General features: G+C 40.4%; 1 protein-coding gene across 3 annotated transcripts in view; it reads left to right on the top strand.

Annotated features, from left to right (window-relative positions):
- Svp (COUP transcription factor 2) overlaps nt 1-20640 on the top strand; it is a 190045-nt gene extending 169405 nt beyond the window's left edge. For all 3 annotated transcript variants that reach the window (XM_077419569.1, XM_077419567.1, XM_077419568.1), the window contains exon 4: nt 14078-20640. In XM_077419569.1, the coding sequence (XP_077275695.1) occupies nt 14078-14352 (275 nt within the window). In that variant the 3' untranslated portion in view covers nt 14353-20640. The remainder of the gene's footprint in view (nt 1-14077) is intronic.
- Nucleotides 20641-21725: the final 1085 nt, after the last annotated feature.

Here is a 21725-nt window from a genome sequence, read left to right on the forward strand (position 1 = left end):
ACGCGGCTCTCCGACGGTAGAGAGGTATCTCCTCGTCGACTTCGCCAACGTCAAGCCGGCTATCGATATCCGCGATCGCGATCGAGGTGCGATGAGCCCGTCGAGCGTGTCGATGTACGTGCGCATGGATAATGCATAACGCCGCGCCGGCATCGCCATAAATTTCAACGTAGAAATTGAAACCAATGCATATCCGCTGCATGAATTCAATATTTATATATATCTACACAATTGGCAATTTTTCTATATTTTGGTGGATTATTTTCGTAAGAAAAGTTGAAGGGCGAGATGTTGCGTTATCTTTAAGTGCCGCTCTAAAGCAGAGATTCAAGTCAACGTTTAGTGGATTCCACTGCGGATACTATAAATATGGAAACTGTATCTTTTACCGCGATTAATGTTAGATATTATTGAAATTTATTATTAATATTACATATTATACATATATATTATATTAATATATATTATATATTAATATTATTATATTACATATTATATATATATTGAAATTTTTTGTATTATATGAAATATGAATATTGCTGGAAAAAAGATGCGATTTATGCGATCAATAAAAATACTCGTGTTGATTTATACTATAATATTTATAGGTAATTATAGATTGAAGAGATTTTTGTATTTGCTTGATGCACAAGAAAATATTACAAGAAAATAATCCCAAGAATCGATCAATTTTGTATTGAGACTACAGAAAATGGCACTCACAGTTATAATAATGGTGAGATGCGTCGCAAAACCGAAACTACCGTGTTATGTGTCGCACGAGTCGCTTTAATTAAAATGACCTAGCTGAAAATAAACGATCGCATTACGGGAGCGAGCGAACGAGTGAGAGAGAGAGAGAGAGAGAGAGAGAGAGAGAGAGAGAGAGAGAGAGAGAGAGAGAGAGAGAGAGAGAGAGAGAGAGAGAGAGAGAGGGAGGGAGAGAGACAGAGAGAGAGAGAGGGAGAGGGAGACAGGGAAGGGGGGAGCAAAGGTGAGGTCGCGCTTGAAGCATCGCAAAGTGGAAGCTGAGTAAAACTCTGTTGGAAGGTAATTGATGCGAAGTTACCGAGGTCGGGCGAGGTCGAGGCGAGGATCGAGGGCCTCGTCGGCACCGTTACATCGCATCGGTCGGTCGGTTGGTCCACTCCACCATCACCACCACCGCCACCACCACCGCCACCACCGCCGCCGTCAGGCGAGGGCCGAAAGCGCAACGTTTGCGGGCCAACGCCGGACAAACGCGCCGACACGCACGCACGCCACGCGGCGCAATTAATTACCGCGTAAAGTCGCGCTCGCGCGCGCCGCCCGATTAATTGCAACGGCCGGCGATCGGCGCCGGGCGCATAATTGACATTGTTGCCGCATTGTTTACGGTTCCCACTGAATTTATCAATAGATTCCTCGTGTGCACCCCGCCGTACGCGACGCGGTATTCTGCCCGCACTCTCCGCCCGGCGTTTCATCACCCTCGCCTTTCCGCTGCCACAGCAGGGCCGGTTCTAGGCATCCTCGGAGTCGTGCGTCCCGAATCGAAAGCGACGTGATTTTGGAAAATTTAAATTTCGACGCATGTTACCTCTATACGCATCCCAAGTATTTTATCCGTACGTATTCGGTTAATGGAAATGCGATAATTGGCGATCTTTTTGTATTTGTGGCTTTAAAAAATTGACCTCACCGAAATCACGAAGGTTTTAATTGCTAATTTAAAAGGATACAAAGCAATGGTGTAAAGCAATTTTCTTCTCACAAATCTACCGGAATCCTCGGAACGGTATGAATTTATTCATTTTTAGCTTGGGATATAAGAAATGTAAATTCGGCCCTGTAAGCTGGTGCATCCAGTTTAGCTTGATGCTCATAGTTTCAGTGCCGGATAAGCTAATAACATATTTCAGCAACACGATCGTTATATCGGACCGTTATTTTACTAGAGATCCTTTGAATAGTCTTGAAGCACGATCGTAAAATTGCAACGATGCAAACCCACAATCGAATGTTTTGCGAGATATGGTGGGTAACTTGATTGAAATAAAATCGTGTTTATTTTTAAACTTTATTAACGAGACAGAACAAGTATTAAGCAACAATTGCACATTGTTGTATAATCATTTACTTATACAAGGTATGATTATATACATACTATACGTTTTGTTATTTGTGCTATATAAGAATTTTACATTTCACAAAACTCATAATTTTTATTTGAGAATATTACTCAATTGCATTTTTACACTATAAATTATATGTTCAACTCATTTATCAATTTATTGATATGTAACATAAAAGTGTCAATATTGTAGCAATCGACTTAAATTCATGTTACATATCTTATTTCAAACGCAATTATTTTATACTAACGAAATAATTTATCCTGTGCGATTAATGTGCACATTGTCCTAGCACGAATTAGAATTGGATAGTCGCGTGCAAATAAATGTACAGTGCCATTGTCCTCTCTTGTCATCTCGGGTCGGGAATTACGTAATGCGGTCCGGCATTGAAATCGACGTCGCGCTAATCGTTGTCACTGTTACCGTCGACCTTACACAAAATACGCGAGAAAAGCGACTTTCCGTTTAATCCCTGTCTCGATGTTTGCCGGCGACCCTCGTGTTAAAGGATTTAACCAGGCGCGCAGCGGTTCTCCGCGTAAAATAGAACGGAATGGAATATAGTGTCTTCAATTCAGAAAGTGCTTTTTGTATTTGGTGAGTTTCTTGTCTGGAACAGTCTAAAATTATACGCACATTTTCTTTTCTTGTTCAGTTATACGAACAACCCCGTATTTCTAAGATATCACTAAATTAGAAATTTTACATTTTATTTTAAGCAGGTATATCTCCCCCTTTTGAAAATAAGAGAAATAATCCGAGAACCTCGGAAACGTAAGAAATAAACAATTTTCAAGGCATTTAAACAACATTAGCTAATATTGGATTACTGGATTGGAAATTATTAAAATTATAGCGATATTATCATTACAATTAGGCCCTCTCGCGTCGTGTTCTCCCCGAGAAAGAATCAAATACCCTCGTTTTGGAACAGCGACGTGACAAGGGTTCGTCCGCGAGAATAAGTAACACGAGGCCATCGAAAGAACGAAAACGAGGCGCGGCGGAGGGCACCGAAGGGCGCGAAAGAGCGAGATCGGCGACCGCGAATCCTCTCAGACGGATTATGACACGTAGAAAGTTCACGACCTTTTGTAGTCTGGCGCTACCCTCCTCTTCGGCCTCGTTCTCGTCCGACGGTGATAATCCTCTAACCAGGCCGTTATGCCGTTGTTGACATTTAGCCCCGGGTGCTCTCGAAACCGGTCCGCGGGAGTTTCTCGCGTCCCGGGAAGGGCCGAAGGGCGGAGTCCCTGTAGACAGGACGACGCGCGTATCCTGGCGCGTTTCGCGAGAGAAAGAGCGTCGATGGGAAAAAAAAGTTGACCTTCGTAGCACCTGCCTGCCGGGGGATCTACCTGCCTGCGCGATTCGACAGGGGGAAACGAGGGGGGGGGGGATCCTGAGCCACACTCGGAGGCCCTGTCGGGTCGGCGCGCGGGCCCCGTAAAGGCCCGCGGCGCCCGCTACCCGAACGACGTAATAGGATTGGCATTGTCAGCCATTAACATGACAATGTGGCTCCTAAACGGGACGCTTGTACGTATGTACGGGCCACCTATGGGGTGTGTATTTCGGTTAAATGCCTGTCGCCCCGATGCGTGATCCCGATAGGGACTGGAGAGCGAGAGAGAGAGAGAGAGAGAGAGAGCGAGAGAGAGAGAGAGAGAGAGAGAGAGAGAGAGAGAGAGAGAGAGAGAGAGAGAGAGAGAGAGAGAGAGAGAGAGAGAGAGAGAGAGAAAGAAGCGTCTCTAAATATGCGGTGTTGTTATGATAATTATCGCGCGGGCCCACCGTGTGTGTGTGCGCGGTATCCATTATACACGAGAAGGCGCCTCCTCACAATATTGTGATATCCGATATACAGCGTACCGCACGCAATGCGCGGACTGAGTGTGCTATGACACTTCCGTTCATCAGCATCGTCGATCTGGGGTTTCAGATTCATGATATATGATTGTGGTTATAGTTAGCTTCTCAAGAAAAATGTGCAGTTATATTTTTACAAATTTTTTGCACGCACTCCGGAATAATCACGGCTTAATATCGGAAGCTATGTATCTTCTTGAGAAGTACGGCGACTTTTTAAATACACTGTGCTTGAGGCTATTAAATTATAGTTGCGATTTCTTGTTGAAAAAATTATAGAATTACGTTTTAGCAGAACGGAAAGAATATATTTCAATGAACACAATTTGAAAATCGTAATACCTATATAATATTCTTTTGAAAGAAATGTATTCTGTGTTCATTGAAATAAACATTTATATGACACGTGACTGTAGGATTGAATATGTATAGTATTTATTACCATGCATAATTAATCACGATACAGTTAGCAATATTGTTGAGAATCTGCGCTCTCATATGCATAATTCCAGCGTACGAAATTGAAAACGACCTTTTCTCGCGTTCTTAGTGCATTTAATTTGAAGAATCCTTTTACACAAAAAATCCAGAGAAACGGTCAAGCAATCTCTTCAAAATTTTAAAAATTAATTTTGAATTTAACAGAATTAAGCTTATTAATTTTTTTTTTACTTTAAAGAGTTAGATTACTGTTGCACCGAATCTTTTAATTCGTATTTGCGGAACTTGCTTCTTAATACAATATCGGCATTCAATTAAGTGCATTAGAGTTGCATCAGGCGCAATCCTTATGTAGGTGTGAACCTACGGAGCTAGTGGACAATCGTAGAAAGGAAGCGGGTTGAATGTTACGACGAGACGTCTCGAGCATATCGCCGGGACTGACGATTATGCGGGGGAGCGAGACTTAATTAGCCGTTCGCGTCGCGTAATTACGACACTTTCGATTCCGTTACGAGAGAAATGGCAGCCACCCCGCCGTCACCGGTAAGTCTAGCCCCTTTATGCTCTCCCTCGATATCCCGTAAAACTGTCCGCCGTCTATGGCTATTATCTTATGAAGCAACCTCCATGAGGAAGCGCGAGGCGCCGCGATATTCATCAAAAGCGTAATTATCACCGCCGCAAAGCCACTTTTACAGACGGCGATTTCATCCGATGCGACCGATCCGTCGTTGAGTGAGTCGCGATGGTCGCACTGTGAGACGATTAGCCCATTAAAGACCGGACGCTAAACCGAAATGCCGCCTCAACGCGAGTGGTCTTTGTAACGTGCGAATTCACGTCCTTGATGCGAATGGAATCGATTGTAGAATATCGTCCGGCGCCGCGTAAGTAATGATAAATCTTTTCGCCGTTGCGATTCTTATCATACAGGATGCGACTGCGGACCGTACATCCGGGCGCGTGTTCGTTGTATACGACTGTAACGCGATCAGCTCAGATCAGCTAGCTTTTGTAAATCTTGAGAATCAACGAGCATATTGAGGTCTCGTGCTTGCCGTTACGAGCGGAGCTGCTCTCCTTTTAGGTGCGCTTATTAGCGCGCCTGTTAGCACCCGTCTGCGGAGCCTCGCTCGATTAGCCGACCGTATAATTATCGCCTCTTCGTCTTCCCTCCCCCACCGATGCACCGCCGGCGCTTCGTTACGTCTTATCCCGTCATGGGCACATCCGAGAAAACGCGGAGAGCCGCTCCTCGACCGTAACGCGAGACTGATAGAGTTCCGGCTGTCGATACTTGTCAGGTACTTGAGAAATGAACGTCGTCCTTAATGCATATAAAAAATTTTGTGGTATATGTACATACAAGTTTTAGACTTTCCAATATGCTTGGACAGTAGCCGTGCCATCAATTTTCAATATTCTTGTCTAAAATGCTTATCGCGTCGAATACACATTATTCAAATTTAAATACAAATGTTTAGTAAAGAAATTGAATCTAAAATTCTAACTGTTGTAACATTGTATCACTAGAATTTAAAAAATATATAATATATTTTATTAGAATAGTATATGTCGTATAATATTTTTTTATGTAAAAAAGAATATTACTTTTTAATTACTTCAGACTAAAAAATAATTTTGAAGTACATATGACTCTTCGTGAATTTTTATTTGAGCTGTCGTCTAGATTATTATCTTTTTATCAACCACGTGCGTCTAACTGGCATGTGTGCCACGACTTTTTCTCAAGCGATTTCTAATCTGCGGCCGTTTTTAACGTTCATATCTCATAGCGGAACTCGCTTTCGCGCTGATTTCGCGACGACTGTTAATCATCCGCGCGTTGGATACGCGCGTAAAGGATTTATGCTCGCAATTTGCGAAGATCGCTAGGTCTACTCGCTAAGAATCTCTCTCTCTCTCTCTCCTGCACGAGAGAAGAGAGGAGATCGTCGGGCGCGATTCCGCGACTCTCGCGGCGCGATAAAGCGACCGGCTTTTCTTCTGCGCCACGGCCGCCGAGATAGAAGCCATTAATGTAAGTCACCTGTTACAAGACGCGCGGAATTAAGCGCGGTAAATTATACGTTACGTCACGTGCGCGCAACGCCCGTATTCCTCGCCCCGCCGCGATCGCGGGGAGAAGTTATCGAGTACACGCGTACGATCGTAATGAACTTCCTCTCTCTCTAGCTCTCTCGGCGTCGCGTCCCCCGCGGTTCGTTATCACAACACCTCTCTCGTCGGCAAATTCCTCCGTTATCTATCAGGATCATTCTCTCGCTCGCGAAGCTAAGCGGTGATGTGTGAAGAAAACTGTTGTACGAATAAGAAGAAATATTGTGAAACGCTGTCTGGAAGGGAACTTGATGTTTGTTAACGATATCCGGTTTTATAATTATATATATATATATATATACATGTGCGTTTTCCCTTTCGTATATTATATTCTTTTTATTCTAACGTTTGTGGACTTTAAGGGATCTGTTTTTATCTCACGCACGATATTTCTCACTTATTCGTCGCTTGAAATTTGACGTTTATAATTCTCTGCGAGAATGAGATGAGGGCTCTAGGTTTATAATTATTAGTATTTGTTAAAGGAAATGCATTTTGATCTACTTGTAGAACGCATAATTATGTAGTTTACTGCACGTCAGCATGGAAGATTGACGTTATCCTTGATGTCTTCACAAAGTTACGCGCGCGCGTCGTATACTTAAAAAACGTTTGCCTCTACTAACGGACGTATAGGCTGCATTTCGAATCCAGAATCGTCTCTCTTTCTGCTGACATTGGGGCTGAAAATAAAAAGTCTTTGGTTAGTGAAGGAACAGAGATTGTGACAGAGAAAAGTGAAAGAAACGAGCGACACTGCGCGGAAAAGGAAAAAAAAAGTAGTCGCGGCCAAAGATGTTCAACATTCACTGATGTATCAACTGTCAATGAGATCGCCTCTTTAAGTAAAAAAATTTGGAATTTAATGGAATCCTAATACATATATCTAGGTTCAGAAATTTTTCAAAGATAATAACAAAAAGTCAAATTTAGAAGTATATACTCCATCTCTTTTGTGTGTGTCCCTAAATACAGTTTTTTTTTTAATATTAAGAAAAATATTGACTATTTCAATAGAAAATTAATTAGTCCAGTTATTTATTTCATTTATTACGTTCGTACATGTGCAAAACGGCGGCGGTGACGATATCGCGGATTCTTTTGCAAAATAATCTTGGGAAGAACTGGACACTGTGCAAAGTGGCAAAACGCGATCGCGAGCGGAACGAGCGAGAGATGCCGAGCGGCTTCGCGGGGATTCTTCCATGCCCTTCGGAAATGTCATATAGCTGTCGGGTGCCGCGGAGGTAATATTTCACGCCGGTAGGACCCCCTCTGTTTCCCCTTCGCGACTCGTCGTCCTCTTTCCTCGCGGGCCTCACCTCCCGGCGTCACCTCCCTCGCACGTCCCCCGCCACCGGTACTTTTGAAAGAGTTTTTACGGAGTCCCTCGATCTTTAATCACAGCTCGACCTTCCATTGTCAGTGACGTCACCTCCGACTCCGGGAAGGGTGCTCAGGGGATGCTTTGTGTCGGGCTGCGTTGATCCTTCTCCCGCGTCATTTGTCTCCGGACGCCTTATTTGTACGCGCATATAGAGGAGCGAGAGAAAGAGGCGAGAAGGAAGAAAAAGAGAAGAAGAGAAAATCTCCGTGATTCTACGGACGCGACTTTCGCACGGGAGAGGAAGAGACAGAGAGTCGATATATGCCCTGCAGGAGAAGGAGATTCCGCTATACCCCCGCAAGCGCATATCGATATGTATATCCCTGGCAAGAAACGTCTTGCCGACGACGCGAGGGCTTTTGCTGAACGAGCGATTCTTCGCGTGGTCTTACGTAATACCCTTCCTCCCCTTATTCCTTCGATAACCTGGGTCCCGAGCTGGGTCGGATTACAACGAGGTTTATATGCGCATCCTCGGGATTATCCTACCGAGTATGGACGGCGCCGATCTGCGATCGCTTCCGTTTCGGCTGTAATATCGAGGCAATATCGCTCGTTCTTAAGAACGAAACTACTTGGGAAGTGTACTTACATCAGTAGTGGTGGTAGTACAGTAGATTTTAGATTAGATGCAAGCGCGCCTCTTTAAGCAAGCTTTTCTCTAGTTATATCAGATTTTAGAGACAATAGATATAATGTGAGTAATAATATCAGATAATCAAAAGTAATACTTTTGAAGTGTTGAATTAATTCTTAAAAAGACATTAAAATGTTGGAGAATTTATATGGGATATGTAAATTACGAAAATTCGAAGATTGAGTTCAGGATCTCCTATGTCATTCTGTTTCCACGGGCGATAGATCGAATATGTTATTCTATTTTAAAATTTCGTGTTGAGTGTAGAAAATTTTATTCAATTTAATTTTAATTTTAGTTTGTGAAAAATGAAATTGTGACATAATGTTATGATGTATCTCGAATAATTTCACATGTACAAGACAGATGAAATGCTTTTCTTTGAAATCATTATCAATTTAATAGATCAATTCAAATTGTAAGTTTTTGGTTTTTGAAAAATTGTGAAGCGATTCGTGAAAATTACGTAACATGCATCGTAATTATAGTACCAGAATCATAAGGCGGTTGACGACATCGAGTATCTCCCGACGAAATTGAGACTAATAAAGCAAAGAGTGATGCTGGATCTAGCTGGTGCGCACTGGAAAACGGTTGGCACTCGAGCGGCTGACATTAGCTTCGAGGAAGCGACAACAAGGATCGCGTGACAGAAAATGACTGAAGAATATACTTGAAAAAAAAAAAAGAAAAAGAACGCGTTACGCAAAGAAAAGCTTGTCGAACTGACGCGATTTTATCTATCTCAATTTTACAAAATGTTTATTGTTTCTGACACTTGGCTATCAAGGTGGCATCGACTCCTAGAGTGTGGCCTAATCTCGTACGCCCACTTGATAATTTTGCAAATTTTTCGCGATTATTGTAGATCAGATATGTCTAGAAGTTTAGAGAATAGCATCGTTACATTGCACTTATACAGCACAATGCACCATGATCCACCATCTAAAGATATCTAAGACATAAAACTCCCACACTCATTGTCGTGGAAACTCATAAAAGAAGATGTTATAGTTATCAAAAATTATGGCGAAATATATACTTTTTCAGATATTAAAAAAAATCAAATTTCTTCAATCTCATCAGTTTCTTTTTAAAGAATTCTAGATATTTTGCTTTAGGAACGAGATCTTCCTTTGAGATCACCCTACCGCCAATCAGCTTACCAATGCTAAAACATCGCGAGGCCATCAATAATTGATTCAATATCGCTACGCAACTCGTGCAATATTGATAGCTATAGCTGGTCGAATGTCAGTCAATCGAATCCAGCGTGCGGGGGGTCCCGAGGAGGTGTGTCCCAGCGCGGCAGCGTGGAAGACGGCAATGGGACTCAGGGACCCCGCTACTGAAGATTGGTCAATTTATGTTGGTGCTCGGTCAACGAGGCGCCACAGCATTTAGCGGTTAACGCGTGCGACGAGAGAGAGAGAAGAAGAAAATGTGACGAGACGAGAGACGACGCGAGGAGGAAACCAGAGACGCCACTCAACGGTATTATTCGAACTGATGCGGTGAATTGGCGCTGACGACATCGTACAGAGCCAATCCGACAGTTTGTTTATTGGCCGCGCGTTGGCGGATTCCTCGCGGTCTCTTTAATTGAGACCTCGTCGATCGAGGCTGATACGGGTATACGCGGCGGATCGCGCTCGGATTTCGTCGATCAGCACCATTGCGACATAGAGAAATAGAGGGGAGAACTTCTTTCTGATTGTTTTAACATTTAGCTTTTAAGCAGAAGATGTCGAGGATTAGAAATTATTAAACAATTGTCACGTATAATTTTCAGATTTTTCAATCTACAAATTGATATTTCCAGCCGCGTCCCGCGACAATTATTAACAAGGTAGAAATATAGTTGAAAAATTTACAATAATTTAGCTGTTTAATAAATGCTATTTAAAAGGTATAATAAAAAATCTAACTAGAGATATATTATCTGGATAACGAAAGCTCATTTAATTCTTTCTGATGCGCTTCGCAATTCTTTTGTTACTTTTTCAATTTTATCATGCGCAACAATTAATTTTTGTTTCGCAGGACAATAAAAAATTTAATTATCTGAAGTAACGATGTGTGTGTGTGGAGTAAACATATTGAGTCGCGCATAAGACCATCAAAGTTAATTGGAGCTGATGCATGACAATGCAATTCAGACTTACATTATGATAATTGTCCGGCGGTAATGCAGTCGGATTATCATTCCGTTTCTTTATACCCAAACGTTTGCAAAAAAAAAAGATGTTGCATGAGGATTGTTTTGCAAGTCTTTATGTGGAGCACCCCTCTCGTATTATAAAAAAGATTATAATTATGCGGCACACCAGTCGTCCGAAGCTGCATTTAACGATCGCCCATGCCTCGATAAAATGCTCTAGGAATTAAACGGCGATCGTCGATGCGAGTGTCCTCGACGCAACGTGGATGCAACATAAACAGAAAATAACCTGTCGCTCGACAACGGGTAATAATAACGGGTATAATAATAGAAATTAATTTTCACGCATATTTATACAATCCGTAGGATTGATCTGCGACGCGGTGTGTTGCTCCTTGAGAAGCAGAGGCTGCAAGTGATCTGTTAAGATCTCGTAAGACAACGTGTTCCCTCGAGCGTTGGCAATGATATGCAAACAATTGTGTCGTAAGTCTTATCGGCAAAGTGCGACGAATGAGTTTATTGTTAGATATAGCACATATTTAATATGATAGAAGCATATTTATTGAGCAAATCGTTCTTTGTCGATTTCAAACTATTCAAATATTATCTTTAAATAATTAATAATATATAAATACGAGTTATACCAATTTATTAAATAAATTTAACAATAATTTCTATTTTTCATTGTAGATACAGGAAGAACGAAGGAAAATGTGATTCGATAAACATTACTACAATCTTTTTGAGTTAAACAACCACGTTTTAATTCAACTTGTTAATAATATCAATCAATAAGTTAGTAACAGCTTATTTATAATTCATTAACAATTAATTTTTCCTCGATAAGTAGTAATCGCGCGGTTTGTAATTATATACTAGATTAAAATGAATGTAGCGTTGTTTCCTTATTGAACATCCGTTACTATTATACCATTCTATATTATTATTATACCATGATGTATAACGCAGAAATTAGTAAGTGGAGATTCGGTGGACATTCACCGGAGTGTCCGATCGTTCGCTGTGCTTACCTGCTCCAATAAATAATTGGCAAACATTGCCGGTTTCGGTCGCGGACAATTTCGTTCGTGCGCCCGGTTTCTACGTCGTCACCGCATAAAGAACGATCTCGTTCGGAAATACAAACGTGAATCGCGTTATTTTCCTGCGTACTTATAATGGCCCATTATGCGCACGTGGACTTCATCACAAAGGAATCTGACGTCTGCGATGCGTTTATGCACGCGCCGCGTGCGAGGATCGCGCGTAATGAGGAACGACGAGGCCCGTTCCGTTCGAGAGTTTTGCAAAAAGAGCCGCACCGACCCTCGGCACGCATGCTCATTTTTCGGCCATCCCCGTCGATTTATGCGCGCGGACAGCAATCCCGATTTCTCACACGCACATTCGCGTTTCCCAATAAAGCGATTCGTCCTGGTCCACTGTTGCACGTAGTCCCCCTTTTTTAGAAATGTGATAATGAAGTTTGCCTTAACACGCACGTGCATGACGAAGTGACGTACGGAAATGATGAGCACTAGCACTTCAATGTGCTGATGACTGATAAAAAGTAATTTATGACTTTATTTACAACTGCAAAAGAATATTGAAGTACCACGTGCGAAAAATAAAATTGTGTATCATACACTGAGAAGATTCTTCATGAGAAGTGAAAAACGTAAAGAATTTAACAAGGGAAAAGATGTCAAGATGCTGATTAGTTAACATTAAAGCTTATGATATATTTCCCAGTAATAAAAACATATTGCTTAATTAGGTATATTATATGGTTAAAAAATTGTCTAATAAGAGATAATTATTTCCATGTTAATAAAAGAAGTATCTATATCTATGTGCAAACACGTTTAGCTAGTTTATTATATATTTAAATAAAATTTTATTTAAATAAAAGCGATTATAAAATTACCATTTAAGATAAAGGTAATACCGCTATTCTCGCGGCACACCCTATCGGGTTAGGCAGACCACATGCATCGTTTCTCTTTTTTCAGTTTTTCCACTATGCGAACAAAAGACTGCATTTTCCGGAAAACAATGGCGCGGTTTCACGGGTAAGCCGAAGTGAGCAGATGGCCCATGTGATTAGTTTGACATTTGCACCGGCGCGGCGGTGTCTCCGGTTGGCACGTGCATTCCAACATAAATCTCACTCTCGTCGCGTCGGAGGGTTGCACTCTCCGTTGCAACTTGACAAGGGCTTTAACCCTTGGAATGACGAGTCACCTACTATAGCACGTCGTCCGGGCCTGACAACAGTGATGCAAATCGCTCCTTCTTATTTGCGCAATAAATTAGCTGAGAGTAATTGTAATCTATTATGCGATGGATTCATCAATTTACTTTGGATTAAATTTTTTTGTACCAGATTAATTAATATAGTCACTTGCGCCAACTAATTCCGAGAGAATTATTGACTCGGCAGAACTTTTTAAAATTAAGCGGTCAATCTTGGCAGATGAATTCGACGCAGCAGATTGAAACGCCATCTCCGGATTGCCATTGTGACAATATTTTTACAAGCTCGATCATCCACTCGTCGTTGCTCGACGTATAATTTCTTCTTTTACTCTTCCTCTCGCCTTCTAATCGCGATCGTCGAGAAAAGAGTTCGCCGGCTCGCTAATCATGCCTTGGCTAATGGGCAACAACGATAATTACCGCGATAATAAAGCGTAGGTGCTTCCTTTGCGCACGTAAATTAAACGGCAACAGTTATCGCCATCCGCGCGTATCGAGAGATACGCTTCGTCTAACGAAGAAAACGTTCGGAGCGGAAAAACTGAGATTTTCTACCGTCGGCTGCCGTTCTATCTGAACATGAGCAACAGATTATAGGGTCAAGGCGCGAAGAAACGAACTCCTTACAACATATATTTATATTTTACAGAATATTTCGATATTAGCCGTTCAAATGAAATAATTGTATTCCATGTTATACATTTTTTTCATGCATAATTAAACCTTTTTCAGTTGTACCACGATACTTTGCGTAATGAAGACTAATATATATCTGCTTCGCTATCTGACACTTTAAAATTTAGTAATAATAATGCGTAGAGAAATAATAAAAGAAATTTTATAACATAATAATTTCCGTGAAGATATAATATGCTAGTCAAGGTATAATATAACGTTGATAGCATCATATTGAAGATATAATAGTTATATAATTTTATAATTAGCAGGAATTTGTCGCATGCTTATTGCAGAAGTTGTTTCGAAGTTGAATTGAATTAGAAATCGTCCTTCGTTACGTTCGAAGATAATTTTTGTGCGGTGTATCTGAACGTTCTCTCTTTGGTCCTCTGTTACAGACGCCTGCGGTCTCTCGGACGTGGCGCACATCGAGTCCCTTCAGGAAAAATCGCAGTGCGCCTTGGAGGAGTACTGCCGGACCCAGTACCCGAATCAGCCGACAAGGTTCGGCAAACTGCTGCTGCGATTGCCGTCGTTGCGCACGGTCTCGTCGCAGGTAATCGAGCAGCTCTTCTTCGTGCGGCTGGTGGGCAAGACGCCGATCGAGACGCTCATCAGGGACATGCTGTTGAGCGGCAACAGCTTCAACTGGCCCTACATATCCACGATGTGACACTCTGTCTGGCGGCAGCTAGCTTCCGCATAATATTACACGTCGAACAGCGGTATCGCGGCGCCCGACGATGACTCGCGGGCCCGACTCGCGTACGAGTAAAGAGAAACATCGAGGGTGGACGATGGGTGGACGACGCCGCGAATCCCAAATATACGGGGGAGAGGGGGGGACGAGGACGGCGGACACAGTGGGCGCGACTCCGGCCTCGTTGTCGCGAGGCCTCGAGGTCGAAGGTCGACTCGTCGTTCTTGTCAACGTCGTCATTAACCCGGTTACGTATCCGCGTTGCTCTTAGCAGCGTGACGCGACAATATTCCTCGTTATTGATACTTGTTATATACTCGCGTTTCGCTAGATCGGCACGGTATTTCGCGACGAATCAGAATATCAGTCAGAATTTAAAAGACTTGTGACCCTGAGTAGACTCGACGTCAAAAAGAGAAAGAGGACGGAATCGACGGAAGCAAAGAATGAAGGAAGAAAGGTTTTACAGTATATAGATAGCGAGAGAGAGCTGGGGAGAATTTAGCGAGATCATTAACGCAGTTCGACCGAGAGTGATAGGATAATGCGGGCGAAGGAGCGGCGAGAAAGGTGCTGGGCGTGCAATGAGGAGCGATCGTCTTGTTCGCCGAGGGAGAGGAATTTTCGGTGACGTGCTGAGAAAGGCAAAAGAGAGAGAGAGAGAGAGGGGGGGGGTAAAGAGAAAAAAAAGAAAACAAGAAGAAAAATACGTAATAAAAATGTTCATTTAGAAAATCGCGGAGGCGCCGAATGGCCCGAGCGCTCAAGAACGTTCATGGGCGTTAAAACTTGGTACTCACTAAAGTGGTCGAGTGAAAGAGAGGGAGATATTTGTACATGCAAGAAAGCTTGTCATAGTTGTTTCGTGTGCGAGTGAAAGAGCGAGAGAAAGCGAATGAATAAAAATGAAAGAGAGAGAAAGAGAGATTGAAAGAGATATGGGGGCTCAAGGGAGAAGGGATAGATAGATAAGCGTTTTGTTATGTAGCAAAGAATGAAATAAAGAGAGAGACGGAGAGAGAGAGAGACAGCGGAAAGACGAGCGTGGCGTGAAGAAGTCATAAATTAGCATTTATAATCAACGATGAGGGGGAGAGAGAGCCGGTGGATCTCCCATCGCTATCTCGAATCAATCTTCGCGTCGAGTACTCGCTATTAGTCGAGTCATGCCATGGGCCTTAGTCATTCGTCTTGACGCCTCTCATACGAGGCTGCAGCGTTCTCCAAGTTCATAGCCCGTGAAACATTCTTTCGGAAATATCCCCTTTCGGTCGGACGACGCTCGCGCCTGCACGCACAGATCGCAGATCTAAATCCCCGCACGACGTCGCCTTTCGTCGAAATCGTCCGTGATCTTCGAGGATTACCGGCGGTAAGTCATGATTTTGCCTCGGTTATCTTCGCGTAGTCATCACGCGATCGAGTATCCTAATTCTTCGATTATACGACGTTATTAAGACCTTCTTGGAATATCAGAAACTTTAGCCTGTGTCTCGTAATAAAATATTTTCGTAAATTATTTGTGTAAATTTTCTTTTTTTTTCGGATTAATATAAAGATACACTTATTGAATTTAAAATTCTCATGTTTTTCGCGAAAAGTACCTTTCCTAAAATTATTAAATCTCTGCATAATCTTAACTAATACTTTACATAATGAATCGAAGCATGATAATGTATCCGAGCTCTGTATTTAATATTAAGAGAAAAATCATTATTAATACATTTAAAAGAGTTTTTTTTTTTTTTAGTAAAATCCTCTAATCGCTATATATGAAAATAATTTTGAACGAATTTTAATAATTTTGTATTGCGCATTTTCTTTTCCATTTTTCGTCCGTTTGCGATTTTTTAGCTATGCGTATATTACAATTCAATAAACACAATTCGATCACTTTTGTTATTTGTTATAAGTTGTTCGCTATACTTTTCCGAAGTCGCTCGGATGTCTCGTCAAATCCGCTTTATATTTTGTTTTATTTTTAAGAAACGAATGATCTGTAAAGGCTGCGGTACACGACATTATCGAAAAGTTCGTCTATTTAAAGATAAATATATTTGTACAAAAATTTTTATGTATAAGTACTTTAGATAGGAGCTAAGAGAGTCGGGCATCGTCAAGCACATCTGGTAATTTAGCGAACAAGAGTCGACTTTACTAAATATAAAAAGAAATTGTTTGTTGTAAGTAGGATGTAAAGTGCGAAGCGCGTTGCATTTTACGGCGTGAACGAAGGAAACTTATGAGATCGCGCGAGATAAATTAGGCTCCTTCGCGCTCGCGCGAATGGTACATTTGTAACAGCGGCGTTTTTTTGCGAACATAGGTGCGTTTAACGCGATCGCGTTTACTTGTACTAGAATTACGGCGGCGATTTTTCGATGTCTCATCTAACCCGACGACGATCGTTCTCGAAAAGGAGCTTCGAGATAGAGAGAAAGAGAGAGAAAGAAAGAAATGCAGCGAACGACGACAAAAATTCCACACGTGACGTTCAACTTGGATGACAATACCGCGATATCATATATACAGCCAATATTATGTATCTTGTAAATACGATATTTTTACCTTGGGTTACTTAAGAGCGTACGTGACGAGACCACTCGAGAGTGCGATATAACGTCTTCTTTGTATGCCAGTGCCATTGCACGTCACATCATCGCGTCATGATTAATTCCGCGGCAATCACGCGCGATCGGTCGACCGATCAATCGATAGACTACTCGGAACACAGCTGACTCGAGATGATAATTCCGAGACGAGCAGACGAGATGTCCTGAGGAAACACGCTGCGGTAGGGTAAGTCGTTATCCTTGTTGTACCGGCAAAAGAACCTCGCGAACTCGGAAATTCGGATTTTAATCGGGTTTTACCGGAGACTTGCATACATGTAAATGGATGTAAATAGATAGATTTAGAAATTTGCAGTTGGTGCCAAAAAACAGTAACAATTATTTCTCATATGCAAAGCGATATATATATCTTTATAAAACTATTCGAGATATCAAAAAATGAGAAAATTCTTGAGATTTGTTTGATTCAGTCGAAAATTACAATTACAAATTTATATAAAGAATTATAAGATTATTTAAAATAAAAATATTTTTATTTTATAATATTATACAGCAGAGTGTCTCGTTAAATTTGGTCCCCTGTGTAATCTTTGCATTCCTTCACACATACTTTAATAAACACTATCGTGCCCCTTCCATATCACGCGTTCCCGCAAGTACACGGTGATTGGCAGTCCATTCTGTGGTGGGGGTAATTCATAATTTTGGCATTTCGCTCTTATCGCCCCATCCGGTCGAAATTAGAGAGACTCTACTGTAACATAATAGATATTTTTCTATATAAAAGATGCAAAGGAATAAGTTTTTAAAAATTTTAAAAAAATTTTTCAGAATGTTATTTGTGTGTGGTTAAATAGAGATGCTTTTATCATAAAACATATTTAATATATATGTCGAATAGTTTCGGCGACATATAGCATATAGGGAAAAAGCGAAAGCCGCTTTACACATGAGGTGTGATTTTACTTCTCAAGTTGTTTTTTGATACCTATTAAAAATTTATAAATTTATTTACCTATTCCATATATGCAAAGTTTCATTAAAATTAGAACTTTCTAATTTGCTAGATTCTCTTGTTAGATGCTTAAATAGAGCGAATTTACGAACTTCCGATCGTGGGCGAAACGCGCTAAATTTTCGTTGTTATTTTTCGCAATAACACATTTCGCGTTATTAAATATCGTTTCCGATTGTCAGTGTGGCTAGAAATCTCGACGGATGATTCTATGATTTGTTTAATTGTACAAAAAAGCGACAATTTACGACTTGTTACATCCTGGTATGTATAAGACTATTAAATGCAAATATACATTTGAAGTGTATAATGGAAAAAATGTAATGATGCTTATGAAAAGAGCGACTGGGATAATATCTTGATAATGTAGATTAGAAATGAAAAATACATTGATATTTGATTATTTTTTTATTAATTATTTATTTTATTAAATTAAATTATATATTTTATTAATTATTTTTATAATTAATATAATTTCTAACGGAGTTTTCTTTTTTATGTTTTGTTGCTCCTTTGCTAAACCCATTGTAATTCGCGAATTTTGAATGCTTTTAAGCAAGATTAATGTCATATGGTTGGGAAATATCTCAATTTAGGATGTAACGGGTTAAAATTGGGATAACAACGCTACGAAGTATATCGAGATATATTTTTGATTGAAATATGAGGAATATTCGATATTGCTTGTCGCTGGGTCTCCGACAGACAAAGATAGGATAACTGTGAGTTGAACAGGCATAAAATGCGAACAGCGCTGCGAGATGTGTATGTGTAAGTGTTAATTTCAATGTGTGTGCACGTGTGTACGTGTATGTGTGTGTGTTTATGCGTATAGAAAAAATTAAGGGAGAGAAAGAAAGCGAACACACGAGAATGTATGTATACGTATGTGTATATGTGTGGAACGAGAGAGAACGAGATCGTAAAATAATGTGATAATATGTATGTCAAAAATGAAACCCGATTTTTCGAAAAACGGTGCTTTTTCTATCTTATAAATATATTGTACAATATATTGTATACACAACAACAGCACAACGGACTCGGCGCGTTGTATAGGGTTGTTTAATGATATTAAGAGGAGATATTTGAATACTACGTTATAGTAAATGTGGCAATGTCGAGCTAGTTACTTAGTGGAGCACTTTTTTTTTAGGGGTATATGGGATATTTCTAATATGTTTAAGCAGCGGTCGTTCCTTAAAGGAAATTCTGCGATTGGGTTTTCTCGAGCGGGATCCAATTGACGATATATACCGTAGCTGAATTGCTCGCGAATATATGAGTTCCGCATTATCGAAATTAGTGCGCAATTTTTCAAGATTTTCGTAAAATAGGTATATAATTTGTCGCGGGTATATTGCCCCCATTTTCCGTTAAGTTTCACCGTCAAACTTATATATAGCTATACGTAATTAAATACAGTTCTACCCCTTTTTTCTTAATCTAGGAACAACCTGGATTTGTTCCTGGAATGGATTTTGATTAAATTAAATTTATAAACGATATGCCATTTGAAAGATAAGGGGCTTATACGCGAGATAAGGAAGCGTCGACTCGGATCTGATGGAAAAGGACGATCACTACCATACATCGAGTACTTAAACGCTTGTAAGTGATACCATAATTTCTGTACACTCTACGTTCGCCTTTCTTACCTTCGCTCATTCAGTAGCACCAGAAAGTGATAGTGATTGTCATTTGTCGAAATATGGAAGGAATCGATGACGATCGGATAAATCAGCTATATTGGATGGAATAGTGTTACAAAAAATTTCTCGTTTCAGAAAACGCAAGATGAGTTTACGGAAGTAGAATCTAATAATATAGCTATTTTGTTAAAGGTTCTTATGTTTCTATGTAATAAAGATAAAATACAAAACTTTATGCTGCTCGCTTTAAAGCAATTATTGAAATTGTAAAGAAAATTGACGAATTTTATTTAATTTAGGATTTATAATTTATTTTACATCGTAATATAATATTCTATATTTGTGCACGGAGAAGAGTCTAATACGTGTTGATCGCAATATTTATTAAAGAAACTATAGTACACGCGACGGACTTTGATTTTCACTATTCCGTCCAACTGAAACATAAAAGTGTAACGAGTCCCTGTCGATACATTCTCACGGCGTTCCCATCTCTCACGTGGATCCCTCTCGAGGTGCTCGCACGATGATACGGTTGCTCACGAAACTCAAAAATGTATTATAAACGAATGCGTGTGTGTAGGTACGTCAGGGCGCGAGAGAGTGACGTTCTTATACATATAGTTATGTATAAAGTCGTGAAAACTTTTTGTATAAAAGACGTGTAAATAATTAATATATATATAAATATAAATAAAGAATATAAATATGAATGCATATAAATATATAAATATGAAAATATATGAACATATATATATAAATGAATTGCAAAGAAAAAATATAAATATATATAAATAAATATATATAAAAAATGTGGATATATATATATATATATATATATATATATATTGTATCGTAGCGTTGCGTAGAACACGCTACGACGAATAATAAAAAGCATTATTGATGATGATGTAACCTGTTTCGAGACGCATAACGGCGGTATGTACGGAGTTGTAGATGTAACGCGACTGGTCTTTTTTGCAGATGTTATAATAAGAAAATATCACGTTACAAAGTATAACCGGTGTACTGATTATTCTAACCCTTGCGCAGCATTTACGAGATCGTAAACCTCGAGCCTGCGATTTTCTTCACGCATGCTATATTACTAAAGCCGGATCGCGCACACATCTATTAGTGCATAAAGCGTAGTTAATTAAAAATTATCATACTATTACATTTCTCAGTAAATTTAACTCTTTAGTTTATTTTAAGACTCGCGATTATCTTTTTACATACGATTTGTTTTGATTATTTTATTTTGACAACTCTTTCGTTTTATAATTAATTTTTTATTTATAATTCTTTTTTTATAATTTATTTCAAGATTCTTTTTCTGTAACTTTGTGATGATTCATTAAAAATTATGATTAATATTTATTTCGAAATATTTGCGAGGAATAAATTCTGTGGAGGATAGAATTTGTTTAAAAGTTTAAAATATCGTTGCTTTGCAGTAAAATATGAATTTATTGGACCATTTTCGTACCAAGAAGAATATTTGAGCTTAAAATTAGCTAAGGAGTCATTTTGATGAGCATTATTTCATTTGCTTAATTAACCTTTAGATATCGCTGAATGTTTCCAAATAAACCACTTTTAATACGACGCAAATGTTCTCCTCTCTTACGGTCCAGAGTAGAAATTTACACATAAAATTCCGAAAGAAAGAGGAGAAAAGAGACGAGGGGAGGATCACGACACGGAAGGCGAAGAAGCGGCGGAGAAAAAGGCAGCGAAGAAGAGAAAAAGGGGAGAGAAACGGAGTGTCTTAGCCGCCGAGAGGCCGCGGGGTCGCGATCGCAGACAGAAGTATCGCCGTCACGTCGACCAGAAATCACTCGCGCGCGCGCGGGGCCCGAGGAAAATTCGCTCGCCAATTGTTTATATTGAAATACGCTCGTGCAGGAATGCATCCCGGCAACCGCGCTGATGTAGCTCGCGCTCGCGCCTCTTTCAGGAATGAGAGGATTACCCGGGATCGTGCAGCGCCGAGGTATTCGAAAAAGCAGCCGAGGGCGCGCATCCAAGCCGCACCGCGCCGCTTCCTTTTCCGCTCGTGGAACCCTCGCGTTCTCGACATATTCTCGTGCGATACGCGCCGAT

This window comes from Temnothorax americanus, unplaced genomic scaffold (assembly GCF_048541705.1).
Source record: "Temnothorax americanus isolate GAGA-0224 unplaced genomic scaffold, ASM4854170v1 Scaffold56, whole genome shotgun sequence".
In the NCBI taxonomy this organism is placed as follows: domain Eukaryota; kingdom Metazoa; phylum Arthropoda; class Insecta; order Hymenoptera; family Formicidae; genus Temnothorax; species Temnothorax americanus.